The sequence below is a fragment of the Oryctolagus cuniculus genome, chromosome 3 (genome assembly GCF_051225735.1).
Source record: "Oryctolagus cuniculus isolate XC-2025 breed Fujian yellow rabbit chromosome 3, ASM5122573v1, whole genome shotgun sequence".
In the NCBI taxonomy this organism is placed as follows: Eukaryota; Metazoa; Chordata; class Mammalia; order Lagomorpha; family Leporidae; genus Oryctolagus; species Oryctolagus cuniculus.
Window position 1 is genome coordinate 49,909,140 of NC_142869.1, and position 23,051 is coordinate 49,932,190.

At 46.0% G+C, this 23,051-nt stretch overlaps 2 protein-coding genes across 7 annotated transcripts in view; one reads left to right on the forward strand and one right to left on the reverse strand.

The window, feature by feature from the left end:
- Positions 1–14,816, reverse strand: part of MFSD6 (major facilitator superfamily domain containing 6) — an 89,395-nt gene extending 74,579 nt beyond the window's left edge. For 4 of the 6 annotated variants that reach the window (XM_051848350.3, XM_051848355.3, XM_070070460.2 and 1 more), the window contains exon 1: positions 14,083–14,816. The gene's annotated coding sequence lies outside the window, so the exon portion shown is untranslated. Of the gene's footprint in view, positions 1–12,964; positions 13,111–13,519; positions 13,941–14,082 lie in introns of those variants that run through there. The other 2 variants (XM_051848353.3, XM_051848351.3) reach the window with 2 other exon arrangements.
- Positions 9,147–23,051, forward strand: part of LOC127491518 (uncharacterized) — a 67,877-nt gene continuing 53,972 nt past the window's right edge. The window contains exons 1-3 of the mRNA XM_070069874.2: positions 9,147–9,249; positions 13,783–14,840; positions 15,634–15,758. Coding sequence (XP_069925975.1) covers positions 9,147–9,249; positions 13,783–14,840; positions 15,634–15,758 — 1,286 coding nt within the window. The remainder of the gene's footprint in view (positions 9,250–13,782; positions 14,841–15,633; positions 15,759–23,051) is intronic.

Consider the following 23,051-nt stretch of genomic DNA (forward strand, 5'->3'; position numbering starts at 1 on the left):
GCAGCCCCAGACACACACGACATTCTTGAACATTCAGTTCAACCCCCAGCATTTTCCAGAATCAAGCTTTCTTCAGAGGCACAGCAGGCAATGTCAATCTAACAGATCTTTTTTAAAACAGGGTGACTTAGCATCTGCTAGATGTTTAGCCAAAGTCATGAAAAAGAAATTTAACATTGGCTTTGTAACAGTTGCACAGGCTAAAGGGGCATTAAAGTGTGGGAGGGTGAATGACTATTTTGGAATCTTCCTCCTCCTTTTGGGGCATTTTAACCTGATTCCTTTAGGGCTGAGACAAATGGTGAAAAAAGTCAAAACTGGCCTTGGGAGCCGGCACCGAGCCTCAATAGGCTAATCCTCCGCCTTGTGGTGCCAGCACCCCAGGTTCTAGTCCCGGTCGGGGCACCGGATTCTGTCCCGGTTGCCCCTCTTCCAGGCCAGCTCTCTGCTGTGGCCAGGGAGTGCAGTGGAGGATGGCCCAAGTCCTTGGGCCCTGCACCCCATGGGAGACCAGGAGAAGCACCTGGCTTCCGGCTTCGGATCAGTGCAGTGCGCCGGCCACAGCACACCAGCCGCAGCGGCCATTGGAGGGTGAACAAACGGCAAAAGGAAGACCTTTCTCTCTGTCTCTCTCTCTCTCTCTCTCTCACTGGCCTTGGTCCCATCTGTCCTGTTTCCAGCTTGAACCCTCCAGGCAGTCGGTGCTGTCACAGGCTCCCAGCACCTCTACCAACAGCATCCCCAGGCTTGGAAACTCCTCTCAGAAAGCAGACCCCACCACCCTTGTCCTTCCTGATGGACCTTTCCCAGCCCCTAGAAACACCTGCCTGATGAATGATGAACAAGCTGATCTCCACCACCTCAAACTGACCCACAAGCTGTGGCTGCCCTGGCTTGACAACATATGTATATCTCATAGGTGCTCAATGGGCTATATTATCATTGTAACTATTACTAAGTGCAACACAACTGCACAAGTAATATTTGCTACGGGGTTAGCACGTATCAATTTCTTTCATCCTCACAACAGCTCTCATTTAGTTTATAGACAAGGAAACTGAAGCACAGAGGTAGCAAATAATTAGCCCAAGGTCATATATGGTGGAAGTAAAAGAGGTAGGACTCAAACCCAGAGCATCTCTGCTCCTGTCAGGTACTGCCTACGGACACGTGGTGTAACTGTCAGGGGTGTCAAACGCTTGGTCTTGGACTTCAAAGCCATGCATTATGGTCGACAAGAGGAGCCCAAAACACAAGAAAGCATCAAATGATGTGAATGAGCTAAATCATGAAAGAGAAGCCACCTAGCATTGCCTAAGTAATTAACAAAAAATGTTACAAATAATAGAGATACGAGGCTGGCGCTGTGGTGTAGAGGGTATAGCGGCTGCCTGAAGCACCGGCGTCCCATATGGGCACTGGCTTGAGTCCTGGCTGCTCCACTTCTGATCCAGCTCTCTGCTCTGGCCTGGGAAAGCAGCAGAAGTTGGCCCAAATCCTTGGGCTCCTGCACCTGTGTGGGAGACCCAGATGAAGCTCCTGGCTCCTGGCTTCAGCACAGCTCCAGCCACTGCAACCAGTTGGGGAGTGAACCAGAGGATGGAAGACCTTTCTCTCTCTCTCTCTCTCTCTCTCTCTCTCTCTCTCCCTCTCTCTCCCTCTCTCTCCCTCTCTCCCTCTCTCCCTCTCTCCCTCTCCTTCTCTCTCTGTGTAACTCTAACTTTCAAGTAAATAAATAAATCTTTAAATAATAACAGAGATACTCCCAGAGTTCTGAGCATAAAGTCAATGCTTCAGACAATTATCAAGGCTATGAGGGACTTACATGAAACTTGAAAAAAGGGGAGGGTTTACCTCTAAGCAAAGATAAGTGGAAAATTAATCCAGGATCAGGGAAAAGATTTCTATTAGGGTTGAAGGGCACATGAGGCTACCAACCAGCAATAGATTACAGCAGGCCTGAGGGATGACAGAACACAGAGAATAATAGAATTATATTAAAAGTACAGACATTCATTGTTTGAAAAGCTACAGCTATAAATGTAGCACCAACCACAACAGGGCACACTCATGGTGATGTAGGCTTCCCCTGGTGAAGGCTAGGCGGTCCCTGCCCTCAGAGCCCAGTGGTGAGAGACAGGGTGAGTATAGGTGCCAGCAAAAACTGTGTGAAATGCTAACACAGAGCAGGAACAGGTAACTTTCAGTCTGGGGAGTGGGCACGACAGAGCTTGAGTGACTCACAGGAGCAGCATGCGGGGAGGTGTGGGTGGCTGACCCAGAGTGCCTTGCACACAGCACTAAGGCATGACTGAGCAGTGGATGGAAGACCGACAAAGACTGAAATCCAAGCTCTGCCTCTCCCCAGTTTTGTGGCCTTAGAAAAGCTTTTAACTTCTCAAAGTCTTAGTCTCCTCATCTACAAATTGAGGAAGAAAAAAAAACACTGTTCCAGTAGCATAGCTGTGGGCATGAAAAACCTTAATGCATGCTGAACTCTTAGCACAGTGCCTGCCCTATACTAAGAACCTGTAGGTATCACTGATGTTGACAGCAATGGGGTGCCACTGAAGGAAATGAAGCAGGAAAGTGGAGTGGCCATATCTGTATTTTTCATAGGTCATTATAGCTACAGCGTGGAAAATTCACTGCAGGGCTTTGCTACTGCAACCCCTAGTAAGCATTTCTTAACAGTTGAATTTTAATGTTACGGTCTTCTTATTGACAGGGGAACTCGAGTCTTGTGATGGTATTATTTCAGAACAAACAGTGCTTCATGAATAGCTCCTAATGCAACCTTTTATAACTTCTGGAAATACAACAGACTTATAATATCTTCCTTACTCCTTGCTCTCCTTCTCTGAGCTACCTTAGGATCTAAAGGTAATTTTATTGCTATCTTTGTATAGACCCCTTTGATCTGCCCTTGAAACAGAAATCTAGTACTTAGCATATTGTCCTTGACTCCTGTAAACTCTCAACAAATACTGGCTACTTTTGACAGACACCTGATGACAATATACATAGAAGATATGATTTAAGTTTGTGATCAGTGGTTAATTTTAGGAAGCAGAGCAGACAGAAGTCCCTGTTGCTCTCCTGGCTTTGACAAATCAGTGCTTCTCTTGGACTTCTTCTATCACAAAACTGAGATAAAAACACAAACCAAAGTCAGCTCACTCACAAAGGGGTTCTAGGACCTACATGAAATAATACATGGAAAACCATTTTGTTAGTTCAGTATGAGCATTTGGTAGTGGCTGCAGTCTTATTCCAAGGTATTAATATTTCACAATCCCTGAGCCTTCAGTAGGTGTTGTAGCATAGCAGGTTAAGCTACATCTTGAGACACCCGAATCCCACATGGGACTCTCAGTTCAAGTCCTGGCTACTCAGTCCTTCTGATCCAGCTTCCTGCTAATGCATTCTGGGAGATAGCAGGTAATGGCTGAAGTACTCAGAGCCTAGCCACCCATGAGGGAGACCTGGATGGAGTTCCGAGCTCTTGGCCTCAGCCTGGTTGAGCCCTAGCTACTGTAAGTACTTGGGAAATGAACCCACAGATGGAAAGACAGAAGATTCCTCTCTCTCCCTCCCTCCCTCTCACTCTCCCTCTCCCTTCCCCCACCTTTCTCTCTCTCTGTCATGCTCTCCCTTTCAAGTAAAGGAAAATAAACTTCAAAAGAAAAAAACCAAACAAACCCTGAGCCTTATTTTGCAATAATTATAGCAGCATTCTTCCCAAGGGAGTGCTGCAAAATTCTCTGGCACCACCCTGAACCAGACTAGAATTTTAACCATTGCTCATGAACCTGTTCATGCCCATTTCCAGGTCCACAGCCTTAAGAGTAGGGGACACTGGATCACTAGAGAGAACCCTGTAGTATCATAGACTGAAATGATAACTAAGCATCTCCAGGCAAGAAGTAACTTTTCATTTAAAATACAGCTCTGTGGAACACTGGAGTTTGTAATATCATAAATCTGGAAGAGGGGCCAGTGCTGTGGCACAGCGGGTTAAAGCCCTGGCCTGAAGCCCCGGCATCCCATATGAGCACTGGTTCTAGTCCCAGCTGCTCCTCTTCCAACTCAGCTCTCTGCTATGGCCTAGGAAAGCAGTGGAAGATGGCCCAAGTGCTTGTGTCCCTGCACCCACATGGGAGATCTAGAGGAAGCTCCTGGCTTTGGATCAGTGCAACTCCGGCTGTTGTGGCCATCTGGGGAGTGAACCAGCAGATGGAAGACCTCTTTCTCTGTCTCTACGTCTCTCTCTGTAGCTCTTTCAAATAAATAAAAATAATAAAAATAAATAAATAAATAAATCTGGAAGAAAGAATCTACAAGCCTCGCTAACATTTCCTTCAACGTGCCTGAAAAATAAAAGGAAGGAGTTCTTATGATGTTTTAAGGATGGGGGAAATAGCTTTTAACTATAAATGTAGCTTTTGCAATAAAAGCCAAGTGAATTTTTGCTTTCATTTTGTGAAAAGAAACAATGAAATGTCAATAAAAGTTTTATAATTTGGGTTCTTTATAACATATCAACCATCATGGAAGCAAATGCCTATTTATGGCTTGTAGGCTTTTGATTAAATATCATGCCAAGCCATAGTTTATAATATAAATCTGAAGCAGGCCCCAGAATCTCATTCCCTTTTACTTTTCAAATAAACCTCTTGTCTTAAAATAGTCCAAGGGGGAAGAGCAAGTAACAGTTCATATTACAGCATGTAAAAAAAAAATTAGAAAAGATATTAAATCTTGTGAATTTTTCCAACAAAAGATTCAATAAATGTTCAAGATGCAAAGCAAATCTAATTGAATTTGCTGCTGATCCAATGCATTTGTTAATAAGGAAGGATTTAAGGGGTCACAGAGCTTTTGAAAGGAGAAGCAATGTATACTCATCGTTCCCTAAGCAAACACCTGCAGTCGGGGGGTAATGGAATCACTCACTTAGGGTAACCAAACTAAAGAATATTCCTAATATTCACTGTACTTCAACTGCAGAAGCTTAGAAACCCTTTCCCTGCTAAAATAATATTACAAATACTGGGAGTTCTCAAGTTAGCTAACTAATAGAATGCAACAGATTGCAAACTTTTTAAGGGGAAATTCGTCTTGCTTTTCAATCTTTTGCTTTTTCAGCAATTCAGCTCTCCCAGGAATCACCAGCCAGAGCTTGAAGACCAAGCCTGCCCTCCCACTTTGAGCCACAGCAGGTGGCATGGGAGCACCAGCCACTGGTGGCCTCCAGGGCAACGGTTCCAACCTGCCAGAACCATGGAGTAACTGCCAAAGGTCTCTGAAAGCCATAAATAAATGTAACACACATATACATTTTCCTTGTCTTCACAGATACAAGGCTACTTGAAAAAGTTCATGGAAAATGAAAATAATCATGTTTCTTTTGGAGCAAAATATTTTTGAAGTTCATGCATATTTTTTTCAGAATGTGCCCTTTTCACAAACCTTTTGAAGACATATTCATATTAGTTTTCAATCATCATGCTTTTCTCAGATAACAGACTGAAACTATGATCATGTGAGAGAGTGGGAAACCTACTAGCATTGTAATGGTGTCTACAAACTGTTTACTGATTCTAGGGCAGGTAACAAGTTGGAGAGGAGAGGAAAGAGGAAGGAAAAACCTAATCAGAAACATCCCAGACCACAGCAAAATTAGGAGCCCCCAAGAGTTAACACCATTTGAAAGCCATCTAGACAATATTATCAAATCATTTACTATTTTAATGAATACAAATTTGTTTCTTTGCCAAGATACTCACACAGAAAATCATAGATTATCCTTTCAAAGCATGAAACAAAAGATTTTGAAAAGGCTTGTGCTGAAATCAGTTATTTGCTAAAGGTTTTACAAAAGATTTTGCTCAATAAATTATAGCTTATTATACTACAGAAGCAATTTATACAGAATGTACATTAGGTTTTAAAAAACACAAATTACTACCCAATTTGAATGGTTTCTGGATTGTTTAAGTCTATATGAATCCCTGTTTCGTATGCAGAAACATAGTTTTTTTGAAATCTTTTTAGTGAAGGACTGACATAGGTAAATACAATGAGTTCAGTACTATGGGTCTAAGACATTCAAATACTAGAACAGAAAACCAGACTGTGGAAAAATAAGAATTATAATGAGAAAAAAAACCCACAATGCCAGGTATCATCAACATAATACTAGGTGACAGCTATAGCATTATATGTAATGGGCCTTAACCAATGTCTGTTCAATAAAAGGATATGATTTGTCAATTCTGAGACTATTAGACACTGAGGAAGTTAACAGGGTTAATGAAAACACAACGTCTGCATAAAACAACGTATCTTAAACAGAAATTTATAGCGGCTTCCAGGGGCAGGCATTTCACACAGTAGTTAAGATGACACTTGGGACACCTGCACCCCGTATCCAAGTGCCTTGGTTTGAGTCCTGGGTCCACGTCCAATTCCAGCTTCCTGCTAATGTGCATTCTGGAAAACAACAGGTTATGGCTTAAGTGGTTGGGTCCCTGACACCCACTAGGGACACCTGGCCTGATTTCCAGACTACTGGCTTCAGCAAATGCAGGCATTTGCTGAATTCAGCTCCAAGGGCTGGAAGATCTCTCTCTCTTTCAAATAAATTTTAAAATAAATTAATAAAAATTTTAAAAATACAAGTTCTTCTTGCTCAGATATATTTTTTATGAGATTATATTTAGACAAGAATACAGATCTCAAGATTTAAAATACATTTTCCTATAGACATGCATCTAAATTCAACAGTTCTTACTTATATTCCCTAAGTGGACTGTAGTCTAAAAGAATAATATATATCTTTAGCACATTCCATTACACATAATCTAAAATTGATTAATTTCCTTATACTGTTAGGATTCTGATAAATTTAGAGCCATCATATGCTGTCAATTCTAATGTCATAATTACTCTCTATTCCCCAGTCCATTAAAGAAAAGGGATACTTTAACAAACATGTCCTACCAATCCTTTTAAAAATGAAAATATTCAATGCAGGGAGCATGAGGATTGAAAGACATTCTCATTCACCAGAGCTGAAGTATAAGCTTTCTAGAAAGCAAAGATTTAAGTGCAACGATGTTTATTGCAGCAGTTTTCATAGTAACTGAAACTGAAATAAATAAGCAATTAGTAACAGGGTCAGTTAAACAAATCATCTATATCATGGGAAACAGAACTTGCACAGGAAAAAGCACTATACTAAGTAGGGGAAAAAAGGACATAAATTTCTACGTATAGTAAGAGTTCATATTTGCAAATCTATGTACCTCACACAAAATGTATTTCAGAGAAAGACTTGAGGAAAATAATACCAAAATGTTACTAGGCTTATCTTTGTGAAGCAAAATTAAAAGGTACTCTTTCTCTTATGTTTGGCTGGATTTTTCTTCAATGAACATTCATCACTTTTAAAATACACACTTCAGACATTGTATTAAACACAGGACAGGGGCTGCTGCCTGCAAGGCCAGCATCCCATGTCAGAGCACCAATTTGAGTCCTGGCTGCCAGGCTTCCAATCCAGCTCCTGGCTAACAGGCCTGGGAAGGCAGCAGAACACGACCCAGCTCTGTCACCTACATGAAGCTCTGGGCTCCTGAATTCAGCCTGACACAGCCCCGGCTGTTGTGGTCATTTGTATAGTGAACCAGCAGATAGATGGAAGACCAACCTCCACCCCTGTTCCCCATCACTCTGCCTTTCAAATAAATAAATCATTAAAAACAAATGAATGAAAACAGGACCTTCAAAGGCACTTAGAAGGTTAACAGAAAATGCTTCTTGTGGCGCAAAACTTTGAAATCCATGCATATGTGGAGTGTTAAAAAAGTTAATGTAAAAATGAGGATTTTTTTAAAAAACTATCTCTATGGATTTCAAGCTTTTTTGGCACCAAAATACAAGTATCAGTTCCACTTTTTCCTGAATATCTTTAAGTCCTCTTGACTTGTGTAACAACTGGAAGCCCTTGATCCTGGAGTTCCTGCAAGATCACAGTCGCCAGGTGGAAGCCTGATAATCCCAGTGCCTTGTGCTCCCCAAGTGTGGAAAGGCTGGAGACAAGGGCTTTGAGACACCTTGGGTTATTGTACCTTTAACAGGGAGCCTCAGCATATAGAAAATAAATGTCAAATGTGTGTCGTGCTTACTCTTCTGAAAGTATGAAAATGTCTTTCATGTATAGCCCCTCATAAAGGCAGATTGGGGGCTCATTTGTTCACTTACTACAATTCTGCAGACATCACTCTGAAGCAGAAGTAAGGTGGCACTCCACAATAGGTGAAGCGGTCTGAGTCTACAGGATCATCACGTTCAGCCAGAACAGCGCATCTCTCCCGAGCCCCAGAGAGCACACATGTCACTCTGCATGTTTCTGCTCTATGTGTGCATGCAGAGGCTTTATGCTTTGCTCTGTAGGAGAGAAACCTTACTTAACTTGGGTCCAAGTGTGTGATACCTCAACCTCATGCCTAAAAGTACCTAGAGCAATTATAAGAGGATTCACAACCCGGTTCATAGGGACCCACTGGTGCCACTGTTCTGGGGCCCCAGTTTCTCCAGGAGTCCTGGCTTCTCGGGGCCATATCAGCCCACCCTACGGGTCAGTGCAGAGGAGTCATGGTATGTGGGTGTGTTGGTTGATCAGGGCTCACGCTGAGCTGGCTGTGCAGAAAGCAGAGGGCACCTGACCGTGGAGTGCAGCTCTTTCTACGGAACCCCACAAGGCAGCTAACTACCAGTGCAGACTCATTACTCACTTTCCTTTGGCACAACCAACCCACAAATCAGGCTTGGTCAGGCAGCACCAGTTCCTCTTTCTAGTTCTCCTTTTTTATCCTCCACGAAGGCACATCAGAGCTCCCTGAGGCCACTGCTGACTCACAGCTCCCCGTCTCTCCATCTCTCCAGGCCCACTTCAGGTCTGGGATCAAAGCTCTTCCAAATGTTTTGGACTTTCCTGTTTTCTATGAGCAGAATGTTCCCCAGCTGTGTCACCCATTCTCAGCATAGCCCTGCACAGCTCCTGACTATGGTTTTTCTAACCTCCAGAATGTCTTCCACCTTTGTCCCATTCTCTCTCATTCCATTTCCTATATCCTGAAATGAGGCAGGACCATGAGCCTCTCATGGACCAGAGCTCTCATTCAGTTCCAGACTCTAACATCCCTGCAGCCCTCCGTCAGCACATCCATGGCTTAGCCACAGGTACGCTCTGTTGGACCAAGGCAGAGAGAGAATACTTTGAATACATACCACACTTGGCGTGTCCAGTTTTTCCTTTTCAACTGGGATACCACATGATGTTTCCTTTTTATGGGATACCATGTGATGTGTCAATATATGTATAATGTTCAAATCAGGGTGAATATCTATCTACTCATTTTCTCTTTATAGTGAAAACATCCATAATCTTTCCTCCTGCTCCTGCTCCTGCTCCTGCTCCCTCTCCCCCTCCCCCCCCTCCTCGTCTACCTTTTCCTCATTCTCCTTTCTCCTTCTTCTTTCTTAGGAACAGGGTAAACTATCATTATCCATTAGTTAGCTCTACTGTGTAACAGAACACTGGGTGCAGTTTTTGTTGGTGCCCAGGTGAGAACATGTGCCCACTTTTTCTATAGCAGACACATATTAGCATATTCAGATAAGCCAAGGTTCAAGTGCTCCACATTTGTTACTTTTTCAATTATTTGTTTTGGTTTCCTGTTTTAGCCTCTGTACCAATACATCAAACATCTGAACAAATGACACTGATAATTTCCAATAGTTACCCAGCCAACTACCTAAATTGAGAAAACAACATTTTACCAACAGGAAACAATGTCTCCCAAGCAAAATGTATCCACAAAACAAATGTTACTGACTCCAACAATGAGGTTAAGTATTGGATACAATGTCACTCAGGGTTTAGAAAATCAGGCTGGCACAAGCCCCTCACATCCCTGGAATGCAATAAAGTCTGGTAAATGGCCACAGATGGCTAATGTTGAGTAATTAACCATGGTTTGAGACCTGGCTGCTCTACTTCTGACCCAGCTCTCTGCTATGGTCTGGGAAAGCAGTGTAAGATGGCCCAAATGCTTGGGCCCCTGAACCCACATGGGAGACCCAGAAGCAGCTCCTGGTTCCTGTCTCCAGATCAGTCCAGGTCTGGCCACTGTAGCTATCTGGGGAGTGAACCAGCAGATGGAACATCTCTCTCTCTCTCTCTCTCTCTCTCTGCCTCTCTGTAACTCTGCCTTTCAAATAAATAAATAAACCTTAAAAAAAAAAAAAAAAAGACATCACTTGGCACGCCTGCAACCCACAGTGGAGGATCTGCTTTGGAGTTCTGGCTGTGCTGTGGATCTCAGCTTCCTGCTGATTCCCAGTCTGGGAGGCAGTAGGTGAATAGTTCCAGTACGTAGGTCCCTGCCACCCAAGTGGGAGATCTGCACTGAGTTCTGGGTTCCTGGCTTCAGCCTGACTAGCCTGGGAAGGGAATCAGCAAACGGAAGGTCTTTATACCTCTCTTTCTCCCTCCGTCTCTCTCTCATATAAAATGAAAATAATTTAAAATTTTAAGAGTCAAAAATAAAAAATAATTTTATGACTACTCAGGATTACCTTTATTACATTTATCATGAACCATGATTACTCAGATTTCCTTCATGCATGTATTTTTGATTTTTTTTTTTTGACAGGCAGAGTGGATAGTGAGAGAGAGAGAGAGAGAGAGAGAGAGAAAGGTCTTCCTTTTGCTGTTGGTTCACCCTCCAATGGCCGCCACGGCTGGCACACTGTGGTGATCCAAAGGCAGGAGCCAGGTGCTTCTTCTGGTCTCCCATGGGGTGCAGGGTCCAAGCACTTGGACCATCCTCCACTGCCTTCCCAGGCCACAGCAGAGAGCTGGCCTGGAAGAGGGGCAACCGGGACAGAATCTGGCACCCTGACCGGGACTAGAACCCAGTGTGCCGGCGCTGCTAGGTGGAGGATTAGCCTATTGAGCCATGGCACCGGCCCGTATTTTTGATTCTTAAAAGTTTGAATCTATTTGGCTCTGTGTTTCTAAGTCTGAGAAAGGAAATGAATTGACTTTCAAGGATTCTGAATAGCAATTTCTGCTAATTTTACTGGGCAGAATTGTGGGGGGTCCCAATATTAATACAGTAGACTATATTAACTTGCTGCTAAAATTGCTGCTAGACAAATTTCACCTGAAGTCACCCAGAGTGCCACAATTTCATGAGCTGATACAGCAGGTAAATTGATTTCTCTTACTCCTACCTTCTCTACCAGTTTGTTCGGGAGAAAAGAACCACACACCTAAGGACAGCATCTACTGCCAAGACCAGGAAGAAAGAGATTCTGTCACCCTAGCCTAGCTGGTAGACTGCTGTATGCACCAAACCACTTGTGGTAGGGAAGAAAGTTGGGGGGGTTGTAGAACATGCTATGGTTACTGTTAGAAAAGGTAAAAACCAGTCATCTACAGACTCCTGGTTCTTTGCCTCCACACTGCCTCCTTCAGTTCCCAGAATGCCATCCTTCTCTTAGACCTCCAGAAGTCTCATTTCTCTTTCCTATCCACATTACACAGTTTAGGCACATTCAATTTTCTCTTATTCGGATTTTTATAAAGCGAATTAATTCTATTCTTTTTTCTCCTTTCTAGTTTATATAAAAGTATCCTTGTTCCAAAAAAAAATTTAACCCCATGCATAACTTTATAAGATAGAAAGTAAAACACCATCTTATCTCTACCCCAATGCCACCACTTTAAGGTAGCAATTGTCAACAGTTTGGGGACAAGCAGATATGCATGTGCCTGTGTGCAGGGTTAAGTTTTGTATATAAAGCTTGTCTTTTTCACTTGCTATATCTTGATTTTCCCCAAGCCAGTGCACCAAAGCTGCTGACATTTTATTGCATTTCTCCTTTTCCATACGAGACTGCTTAATCAAAATTTACTATCAAAAGAAATAAAACAGAAAACCTATCAGCCTAATACCAAATGCGTCTTTGGTGGTATCAGTTTGGGTTGTTTTTTGTTTGTTTTTAGAGCTTTCAACTTAAAAATGGTGAAAACAAACAGGTAAACATGCATGCCTTCATGCACTATGCATATAGCTATCCTAGGTGGAAAAATGTGAGCATATGTAAGATATGTATGTCGGAATGAAGTTCATGTTCAAAGGCAAGAAGTGAAGGAAAGCAACTGCGCAGGGTCCTGAGTAGGGAGGGGCACCACGTGGAAATTTCCTGGCGTCAGACACGGGGACAAATAGAACTCCACCTGGTACTGCGTGTGTGGTCAGTGTAAGCGGCACAACCTTTCATGAACGACATTAGGGGCAGAGATTCAGAAACTGTTTTAGATGATGTCTTCCACACAGCTAGTGCTCAAAAAATGCCACTCAATAATCCAGACAGCGGATGGAATGGAATGGGTGATTCAGTATCCACACTGTCAAATACCAGCAAGCCTGGTATTTCCATCTGCCTCCATGTTTTCATACCTATTTGCAGAGACACACAAAGTGTCTTAGAAATACATTACTGTATGCATGCTTAGTAGCTCTAATGCATTACTGAAACACAATCCTTCCTCTCCAGCTCCCCCAGAGTACCTGGCACTGGGCTCAATAACAATGTCCCAGCCATCTCCTAAACAACCCTAAATTTTACTTACAACTTGTGATCAATAAAAGCTGGATAACTACCATGAAAACAGTTGCAAATGTCCTCCACAAAGGGAAAATGTCAAAAGCCAAGCTTCCCAATGACAGGAACCCCCTCCTCTCCTTTTACTTAACAAGGCCATCAATGATGCATACACCTTTAGCTGGCTGGTGCCCATGGCTTGGAGAAGAGACGTTCTGCCAACGCCAGGAACCTACCAAAAACACATCTCCTTTTACCACATGCTGTTGTGGTCACTCACCTATGCTGAAGAATTAGACTGCCGCAAAATCACAGACTTCTGGGAGAACACGTGGCCATTTTACTATGCAATCCTCTTCCTTCTACGCGGGAGCAAACTGGAGCTCAGGCAGATGAGGTATGCCCAAGGACACACAACAGCTCCTACTGAGAACCCGCTGGGGTTAGTACCTCAACTCTCTATGATCCTTTCCTACGGCTATCAGGCAAGGTATTCTATGTTCCAATAGTTCTATACCGTGCTTATTAAATATTCTGAGATGAAAGGCGATGTCTGTGGTTTTTGAATGTGTGTAGGAGGCAAGATGCACCGTGTACCGATCGACCTTGAGAATAATTAATCCACCTGTCTGTCCACGTGGGGAGACTATAAATGGGGGGGGGGGGGTTGCGTTTTAATTTTTTTTTTTTAACCTAAACTGACAGAAATCAATCAACAGGACCCAGGGCTAGCAGCCTTCATTACCATGCCCCACAGGGCTGCAGTGACCCAAGCTGAAGTAAAGAAGCACCAGGTGCGGGAATCTCCCGGGACGGCAGCGGGCAGGGAAGTCACCTGAGGAGGCAGACCGAGCCGATGTCCTCCTCCTGCCACACAGGAGGCCACGTTCTCGTCCCTGCGGCTGCTGGGGGCTCGCGTCTCGCCCTTCCTCCCGGGGATGTTTATGGCAAGGGCGTGAGGGAGGCTCGGCCGCGAAGGGCCTGGCCCTTGGGGGGCCCACCCCTCGTCCTCATCCCGGCGAGCAGCTGCCGGCGCCCGGCGAGAGCTCTCTCTGGGCAGCTCCTTTGTTTTCCCGACTCCAATTACGTTTGCGGAAGTGCTGCCAGCGCCCGGGGGCGCCCGCGGCAGCCTCCCCCTTGCACCCCGCAAAGATGACACCCGCTCCCGCAGCCGTGAGAAGGCCGAAGTCGGCTGGCGAACGAGTGAGGCCGGCGGCGGAGACACCCAGCCGCCCTCCCCGGGGACGCCCTCCCCGGGGCCCCCCTCCCCCGGCAGCAGGTGCGCGCCGCCCGCGGGGGCTCCCCGCCCGCGCACGCGGGGCCCGGCCTCCGCTGGGGGCCGGGGCGGGGCTGCCGGGCCGCCCCCTCCTCGCGCGCCAGCCCGCCCGCTCGACTCACCTGCGGCAGCGGCGGCGGCGGCGCTCAGCTGCGCGGGGAGCCGGGAGCCCTCTCCCCCCGGCGCGGGGCGGCGGCTCGCGGCGCCGGGGCGGCGGCTGTCGAAGCGGCGCGCACCATCTCGGGCCGGGTCTCTGGTTCCTGGGGGCTGTGACGGGAGGGGCGCGGCGGAGGGATGCGGGCAGGGCGGGGCGACCGGGAGCCTCGGGCCCCGCACCCGCTGCCGCCACCGTCTCTCCTCCCCCTCCTCCTCCTCCTCCCTGGGCTGGGCCTCCCCGTCGCTGCCGCGCTCACCACCGGCTGGACCCGTTTCTGGGCTGGGCGCCGAGGACCGGCCGCCAGGTGCAGCGCTCCGCCTCCTGCGGCGGCGGATGCGTCGGCCGCCCCCTCCCGGCCTCGCGCCCGCCCCCGAGCCCCGCGGGACCCCTGGCCTCAGACCCGCTGAGAAGGCGCCGCGGGGCAGTGGGCAGCCGCGGCGGGGCGCACCCCGCGCCGCACACGCGCGCACTCCGGCTCCAGGCCCCCCACCCCACCCCCGGGCAAATGATGCCGGCCGGGCGCAGGGGCGCGCGTTGGCGGCCGCGGGGCTGAGGCTGCTGGCTGGCAGTCATTTAATGAGCGCTTCTTCAGTGCCAGGCCCGGCGCTCGCGCTGGGCGTGCGTCCTCTCGGGTTTCTGGGCGCGGCCCGGTGGACTGACTGTCCTCACACAACCCGGAGGGAGGAACTGGGCCCGGAACCGGAGGCAGACGGCCGGCGACAGGTACGCTGAGGCCGAAGCGCCGGTGGGTAGGAGGGCGCCCTGCCCCGTATGACACTGCGGATGTCATGAAAGTGGTCTTTCTGGTTAAAGGCGCACAGGGTGGCGAGAGTGAGGTGGGTTGTAAACGGTGCTCCTTTCAGTGCCTGTCACGGGCCCTGGGAGGTGCCAGATCCTGTTCTCAAGGAGATTATGGTCTCGTCTGACAACACCCATAGTGGCAGGATGGTAGCTGACCTATGTGAGCATGCGCCGTGTTAAGTGTTGTTGAAGCCTTGTGGTAATCCTCTGGGTATGGATAATGATACTCCCATTTTACAGCTGACAAAATCGAGGCTGCGAGGTAACGTAACCTAGTCGAAGTTAGTTAACAGGAAAAGAGAGAAAAGGCATTTTTTTCTTTCTAGGCTTTACGGTCTTCCCAGTAAAATCATACGGATGAGTTTATAGGCCTTAAAGCTTCAGAATTTGGATTCCCCCTTTTGCAGGAATAAAACAAATAGAAATTTGCTAGGGTCCCTTGCAGAGCTTACACGGGTCCTGAAGCTTAAGCTCCATGTGCCTAGGTAAATGCCCTTGCAATACTGACACATAGAAGCAAAAACAGTGCCAGGCAATAGTGCTGGGATTTAAGGAGAAGTGATTCCATGGTGGCCGTGGGCTCAGAGGGGGACACACTGCACTCAGGTGTGGCCTGGAGACAGCTGCTTCCTACTGCATTATTTGAGCTGAATGCATTCAAAGTGCTGAGTCCATAGTTGTCAGGATAGACGCGTCTTTCTTCTTTTCTTTCCAGCTATTAAAAAGGAACCATTCTTCTGAAGAAGTAGAAAGGAGCAGACTGCGGATCCAACCTGGTTCAGGTTCTCTCCAGCTTGTGGAAGGACAGGGAGGAGCAGAAAGAACCTGGAGAAAGGCAAGGTTAGTTCTCAACCTGTGAAGGCACTTCTGCACTGGACAATGAAGCCAAAACGCCCCAGAGGTTAGCTAGTGTTCCTGTCTCATGTAGTTCAGCGCAGCCTCAAGGGTCAGCATAGGACAAAGCATTGTTTTAACAGGCCTTGTTAGGGCAAGATTTTTTCCCAGATAGCCACATCCTTTTTTTTTTTTTTAAGATTTATTTTTATTTATTTGAAAGAGTTACAGAGAGAGTCTTCCACTGGTTCAATCCCCAGATGGCCACACTGGTTGGAGCTGCACTGATCCAAAGTCAGGAGCCAGGAGCTGCTTCTGAGTCATGTGGGTGCAGAGGCCCAAGGACGTGGGCCATCTTTACTGCTTTCCCAGGCCATAGCAGAGAGCTGGATCAGAAGACATGCCGGCACTTCAGGCTGGGCATTAACCTGCTGCACAACAGTGCCAGCCCCACATCCTCACATACGGTTTCTGAACATATGTACTATGTCATTGCTCCAACTTACATGCATGCTAAATACTATCATAAACTTGTCTTAATTTTTAAAATACAAAAGCAATCAGAGTAACTTAGGAAAAGATACAGATATGCGTGACAAAAAAGTGACCTGTAACTCCTCCCCTACCTGCCTACCTTTGTGAGTTAGTCAGTGGGTGTGGTGTGGGAAATTGGCTTTAAGTCAGGCCCCCTCAGAGGTTAATTGCCCAGAAATCCTCAAAGACAAAATTAAGATGTTGAAATCACATGACTTAATGGAGCAATCTTAAAAGCACAGTAATAAGCCAGGGAAAGAGGCTAGGTTAACACATAGGAGAGTGTACAAGCAGGTGGTATATTTTACAAAACATACACAAATTCTCTTTCTCCCTCCCCCACTTCTTCCCTTCCTCCCTCTCTACCCTGCTGATGGTATAGTTACAAGGACCAGAGTTGAGATTGAACAGGGGATGTTTGCAGCCAGAGTGCCTGGTGCCTGAGCTAAGACATATAAAGTTACTTTAGAACATTCATGGAAAAATAGGATTAAAGAAAATTTGTTTCAGCGCAAAAAAAATTGAAATCCCTCCTTTTCATAACAAATTTCCATGAACTTTTTGAAGCCCTCTCATACTTGCTCTGTGTCAGAAGACGTGATTTGAGGTCAGCAATTAGCCTTAGTAGCTATTGATATTATCTGTATTTCTCACGTGCCAGGGGATTCCAATTCAATCCCATCAAGGTGGCACGTACCAATGCCATCTCACTAGTCCCAGTGATCAATTTCTGTTCACAATTGATCATAATGATAGACTAAGAGTCAAAGGGATCACATAAACAAGACTAGTGTCTGCAAATACTAACTGATAGAATAAAAAAGGAAGAGAATGATCCAACATGGGAAGCAGGATACACAGCAGACTCATAGAATTGCAGATGTCCTAAACAGCACTCTGGCCTCAGAATCAGCCCTTAAGGCATGCGGATCTGGCTGAAAAGCCCATGAGACTATTTCAGGCATGGAAAGCCAAGACACTCTGGCAAAAGATCTCTGCGAGTGAGATCCCAGTGGAAAGAACAGGTCTTCAAAGAAGGAGGTACCTTTCTCTGAAGGGAGGAGAGAACTTCCACTTTGACTATGACCTTGTCCAGATATGATCAGAGTCGGCAAACTCAAAAGGCCTCCATAGCCTTGGCAACTCATGACAAGAGCCTAGGGTGATTACTGATGCCATAAACAGGAGTGTCAATTTGTTAAGTCAACAACAGGAGTCACTGTGCACTTACTCCTCATGTAGGATCTCTGTCCTTAGCGTGCTGTACATTGAGACTTAATGCTATAACTAGTACTCAAACAGTATTTTTCACTTTGTGTTTCTGTGTGGGTGCAAACTGTTGAAATCTTTACTTAATATATGCTAAATTGATCTTCTGTATATAAAGATAATTGAAAATGAATCTTGATGTGAATGGAAGGGGAGAAGGAGCAGGAGAGGGGAGGGTTGCAGGTGGGAGGGAAGTTATGGGGGGGGGGAGCCAATGTAGTCCATAAGCTGTACTTTGGAAATTTATATTCATTAAATAAAAGTTAAAAAAAGATATTATCTGTATTTCTCAGGCAGAGAACAAATATAACCTGTGTAGGTAGGTTTCACCACTGGGTGGGCATTGAAGACTTCCTGAATATTGAGTGTCTCATGTGCCTCATGAATACTTGGTGCACTAAGAATATTTGGCAGGGCAAGCATTTGACACAGCACTGATGATTACCACTTGCCCTGTTGGAGTGCCTGGGTCTCAGTCCCAGCCACACTCAGGATTCCAGTTTCTTGCTGTGCACACCCTGGGAGGCAGCAGATGAAGACTCAAGTACTTGGGTCCCTGCCACCCACATGGGAGACCTGGACTGAGATCCCAGCTCCCAGCTTCAGCCTGGCCTAGCCTCAGCTGTTGGGCAATGATCCAGGGGATGGGAGCTGCCTCGCGCTCTCTCTGCCTTTTAATTAAATTCAATAAATAAATACATTTTTGAAAAAATATTTGGTGCTTACTTGATTCATCTAACCCTTCTTCTCTGTGTCCAGGTCATATATGCACTGCTCATTTTTCTCACAAACTGCTGGCCTCCACTTTAGTTTCATGAACTATTTTCCTTACATCATTTGTTTCTCTTATTCATTTTGGCAAAGCTGTTTTTTCTTGAATAAGGAAACAAACACATTAAAGTGTGTAATAACTCTAACAAAAATATCTAATACATAGTATTAACCATATGCCAGGATGGCTCAAAGCACATTAAAAATATTTATTCACTCTAAAAAAAGGAGGGTGGTGGTGCTGTGGCATAGTGAACTAAGCTTCCTCCTGTGGCACCTGAATCCCATATGGGCCCAGTTCAAGTCCTGGCTGCTTCTCTTCTAATCCAGCTCTCTGCTATGGCCTTGGAAAGCATAGAAGATGGCCCAAGTGTCTGGGCCCCTGCCCCGGCATGGGAGACCAGGAAGAAGCTCCTGGCTTCAGATCGGCTCAGCTCCAGCCAATGTGACCATCTAGCGAGTGAACCAGCAGATGGAAGACCTTTCTCTCTGTCTCTCTCTCTCTCTGTAACTCCGCATCTCAAATAAATAAATAAATAAAATCTTTAAAAAAGAAATTTTTTCACATAGTGCTCACAACAGTCACTTACAAGTAGGTGCTGCTATTCTTTCATTTTACAAATGAGAAAACAAACTGGTGTGCATAAAAATGAGACAGTATGGTCAGGATAATACCACAAGTTAAGTATAGAATCTGCACTGGGACCTAGTCTGACTTCTGTGGTCTGACTGTTAACCACTCCTTCTTCTTCTTGCATATTTAAATGCCTACAAAAATGCATGTTCACATCCAGAGGCTTGGAGATTTTATTTTTATGCAAATAGTATCAACCACCTCTTTCACCTCCTCTGACCTCTGTGACCCACAAGCCTTTGGTTTTCCTCTTGACCATTCCCCTTGGTGTGCTTGGGTTTTCATTTTCCTTAGGATTTGTTCCAAGCCTTTTTTTCTATTTTTTTCTCTGAGTGCTCTCACTCCCTTGACTTCCAACTCCCTCCAACTCCCATCTCTCTGGGGCAACTTCTCTCACAAGTGCCAGATCTATACGGCCAATTGTTGAGTGGGCTGTGTCCTAGAAACCCCACCTCAGTACTTCATTATCTTCTGCTCCTCCCTTGCTCACTCTGGCTTTCTAAACTTCCATCCACCCAGCTGTCCAAGCCTTTATGTTCAGTGCCCCCTTTCCCCAGTGTGTTTCCTATTGCTGCTACAACAAGGCTCTAGAAACTTAGTGGACTTTTATCATATTACAATCCTGGAAGTTGGAAGTCCAGAATGGGTTTGTTGGGCTAACCTCAAGGCACCTGCAGGACTGCATTCTTTCTGTAGACTCTGGTGGAGAATGTTTGCTTGACTTTCCTGCTTCTAGAAGCTGCTCTTATTTCTTGGCTCCTGATCCCTTCCTCTGACTGCAGAGTGCACCACTCTCACCTCTGCTTCAGTCTTCACGTCGCCCCTTTTACTGTGACCCTCATGACTACACTGGGCTCAGCAATCTAGGTTCATTTCCTTTTGAGAGCCTTGACTTAATCACACCTGTGAAATACCCTTTGTCTTTTTTTTTTTTTTTTTGAGCTTTATTTATTTATTTGAAAGACAGAGTTACAGCAGCAGAGAGAGACAGAGAGGTCTTTTTTTTTTTTTGAGCTTTATTTATTTATTTGAAAGACAGAGTTACAGAGGCAGAGAGAGACAGAGAGGTCTTCCATCTGCTGGTTTACTCCCCAGATGGCCACAATGGCCAGAGCTGCACCAATCCAAAGTTAGGAGCCAGGAGCCAGGAGCTTCTTCCAGGTCTCCCACACAGATGCAGGGTCTCAAACACTTGGAACATCTGCTGCTGCTTTCCATAGGCCATAGCAGAGAGCTAGATCAGAAGCAGAGCAGTTGGTATACCAGCAGTGCCCATATGGGATTCCAGCACTGCAGGTGGTGGCTTTACCAGCTACACCACAGTGCCATATCCAACTCCCCTTTGTCTTGAAAAGTAGAATATCCATAGGTTCCTGGAATTAGGACGTGGGCATTAATGGAGGGTCATGACTCTACAATACCCATTTTACTGCCAAACTCTCTTAACTCCACCTTTTGAAATATCTCTGGAATCTGCCCTCTTCTCTCCATCTCTGTATTGTCTGAATTTGGGGGATTATCTCTCCTCCTCTGTACATGACAACTATCAGTGTTCTCTCATCCATTGAATTTTCCATTTTACAACCAAAGTAATCTTTCAAAACATCTGACCATAAAATTTCTTCACAGTGCCTCGGGATTGTATAATACCACATTAGACTCCCCAAGAGTGCTACCTGCAGACCTTGTTCATCTGCTTAAAACTCATCCAAAGAAATCCCACGGTCCAGTAGTCAAATAGTTAGATAATTTCTGTTCTGTGTAACAGCCCATAGGTAGATGCATGGATTCCATCTCTGATCCAGGGTGAATGTTTGGGTGTTACCATTCACAGCACATGGGATGTGGAGAGTATAAACCCAGTCACTCAAGGGAAGTCCTAGCAGGTGCATATGTGACATCCATTCACATCCCATTGGCTGAAACATAGTCTCGTGTCACATCTGGGTGCACAGGAGGGGGACATTGTCTTTCATGGAGCTACTAGATGGCCAGATAAATTCTATTACTTTACAGGAAGGGTTTGAGGAATTAAATAGCAGTTCTCAACTGGAAAAAATTCTGCCGGAGGACTATGATTTAGCATCAAGGATAAGGAAGGCCTCAGGAGGAAGTAATATTAAACTGAGACATAAAGCATAAGTAGAAGATGGCCAGGCAGAGAGTTCTGGAAAGATCTTTCCCACAGAAGGAGCAACCTTGAGGCAGGAAGGAGCGAGAGAGAGCTGTGCTTTACGTGTGTAAAGTTCCTCAAAGGCCCATGTGTTAAAGGCCTGGGACCCAGAGATTGATGTTAGTGACACTAAGAGGGTGGAAGCTTGGTTTCAGGACAGTGTTTAGAGGTAGGGCCTTTGGGAAGTGTTCAGATTGCATTGGGTGGTTGAGATGGAACTCCTGTGACTGAATCCTCGTGGTTTGTAAGAGATCGCCTAGACATGGATGGGTGTGTGTGCTCCCTCTCGCTAGGTGATGCTCTCTGCCAGCAGGGAAACTTTCACCAGAGGCAGAACCAATGGACTTGGACTGCGAACCTCCAAAACCATGAGCCAAAGTAAGCCCCTTTTCCTTCATAAGTAGTTTGTGTTGGGCATTTCACTGTAGTGACTCACACACCCAGACGCTTGTGACTAGAACAGTACCAGCAGTGAGCTAAGGGGAATTGTCAAGAGATGGATGTACAGACATAGGCAGAAACTGGGTCAGGCAGACACCTGTAGGTTGTATTGAATGCTTTGAATTTTCAGCTTGAAATCTATGCAGGGTGCAGCATCATGGCACAGCAGGTTAAGTCATTGCCTGCGATACCAGCATCCCATTAGAGCATGGGTTTGAGTTCCAGCTGCTCTACTTGTAGTCCTTCCAATCCAGTTCCCTGCTATTGTGCCTGGGGAAGCAGAAAAAGATGACTCAAGTGCTTGGGCCCCTGCCACCCATGTGGGAGACCCAGATGAAGCTCCTGGCTTCAGCCTGGTCCACCTCCTACTATTGCAACCATTTGGAGAGTGAATCAGTGGATGAAAGAGGTCTGTGTATGTGTGTGCCCCTTTTTTCTCTGTAACTCTGCCTTTCAAATAAATAAATCCTTTTGAAAAAAAAAATTCAATGCAGTCCACTGAAGGATGTTTAGGAAATCTGATTTGTGCATTTAGAAGACCACTATGGCTGCTATGTGGACAGTGGCAAGGTGAGGGCAGGTGTGGAAGTGAGGCGTGGCTGAAAGGTAGCCAGCAGTAAGCCATGGTTAACAGAGGCTTGGACCACGGGGGTGGCAGTGGGAGAGAAGTGGATGGATTTGGGAGACGGCTTCTGGAAGTGTACCAGCACACTCAGTGATATGTTGGACGTGGGTGGCAAGGGAAAGGAGGTGTTGAGAATGACTCACAGGTTTCTGGCACGAACAACTGAGTGGATTGCAGTAACCTTTACTGAGCGGAGGAGGCTGTGGGAGGAGCAGGTTAGAGGGAAGAAAGGAGACGCCTGTGAAACGTCCAGGTGGAGTTGTGAAGTAGGCAATTAAATACAAGAGTCCAAAGCTCAGAAGAAAGGGCTGGACTTGGCAGTCCTCAGTGCCGAGGTGCTATGTGCAGTCGTGGGAATGGAGGGAGGCAGGGAGGGAGTGTGTTGTGAGAGCCCGGAGAAAGGCTGGCATCCACCTGCTGGTAGAGGAGGAAAAGCTAAGAAGGCTCAGTCACGAAGGTGGGAGGAAACTTGGGAGGGTGTTGTCACTGAAGCCGGGAGAAGAGCTTCTTCAAGCAGGAGTGAGTGGTTCACACCCTGCCGTGCCTCCTTCAGTCCCCGCTGAGACAATAGGTGCTCCACAGGCGCGCCTCGTGCCCCTCAGTGGCTTCGTTTTCTCTATCACTTATCAAGTGTGATGGTAATGATTTGATTGACTTCCTCGGTATCTCCTAAAACCAGCTGTGTGTTGTTCACCCACTTGTATTAGCACAGAGGACACCCCCCCGAAACAGCCTACATGTGGTATTTTGAGCAAGATCAAAGAATGTTTCTCTCTCATATTAAAGTTCAGGCAATTTGGAAGCTTAACGGTGCTGGGGGTACCTGGGTTTATGCTCTTTCAATCCTGTTCT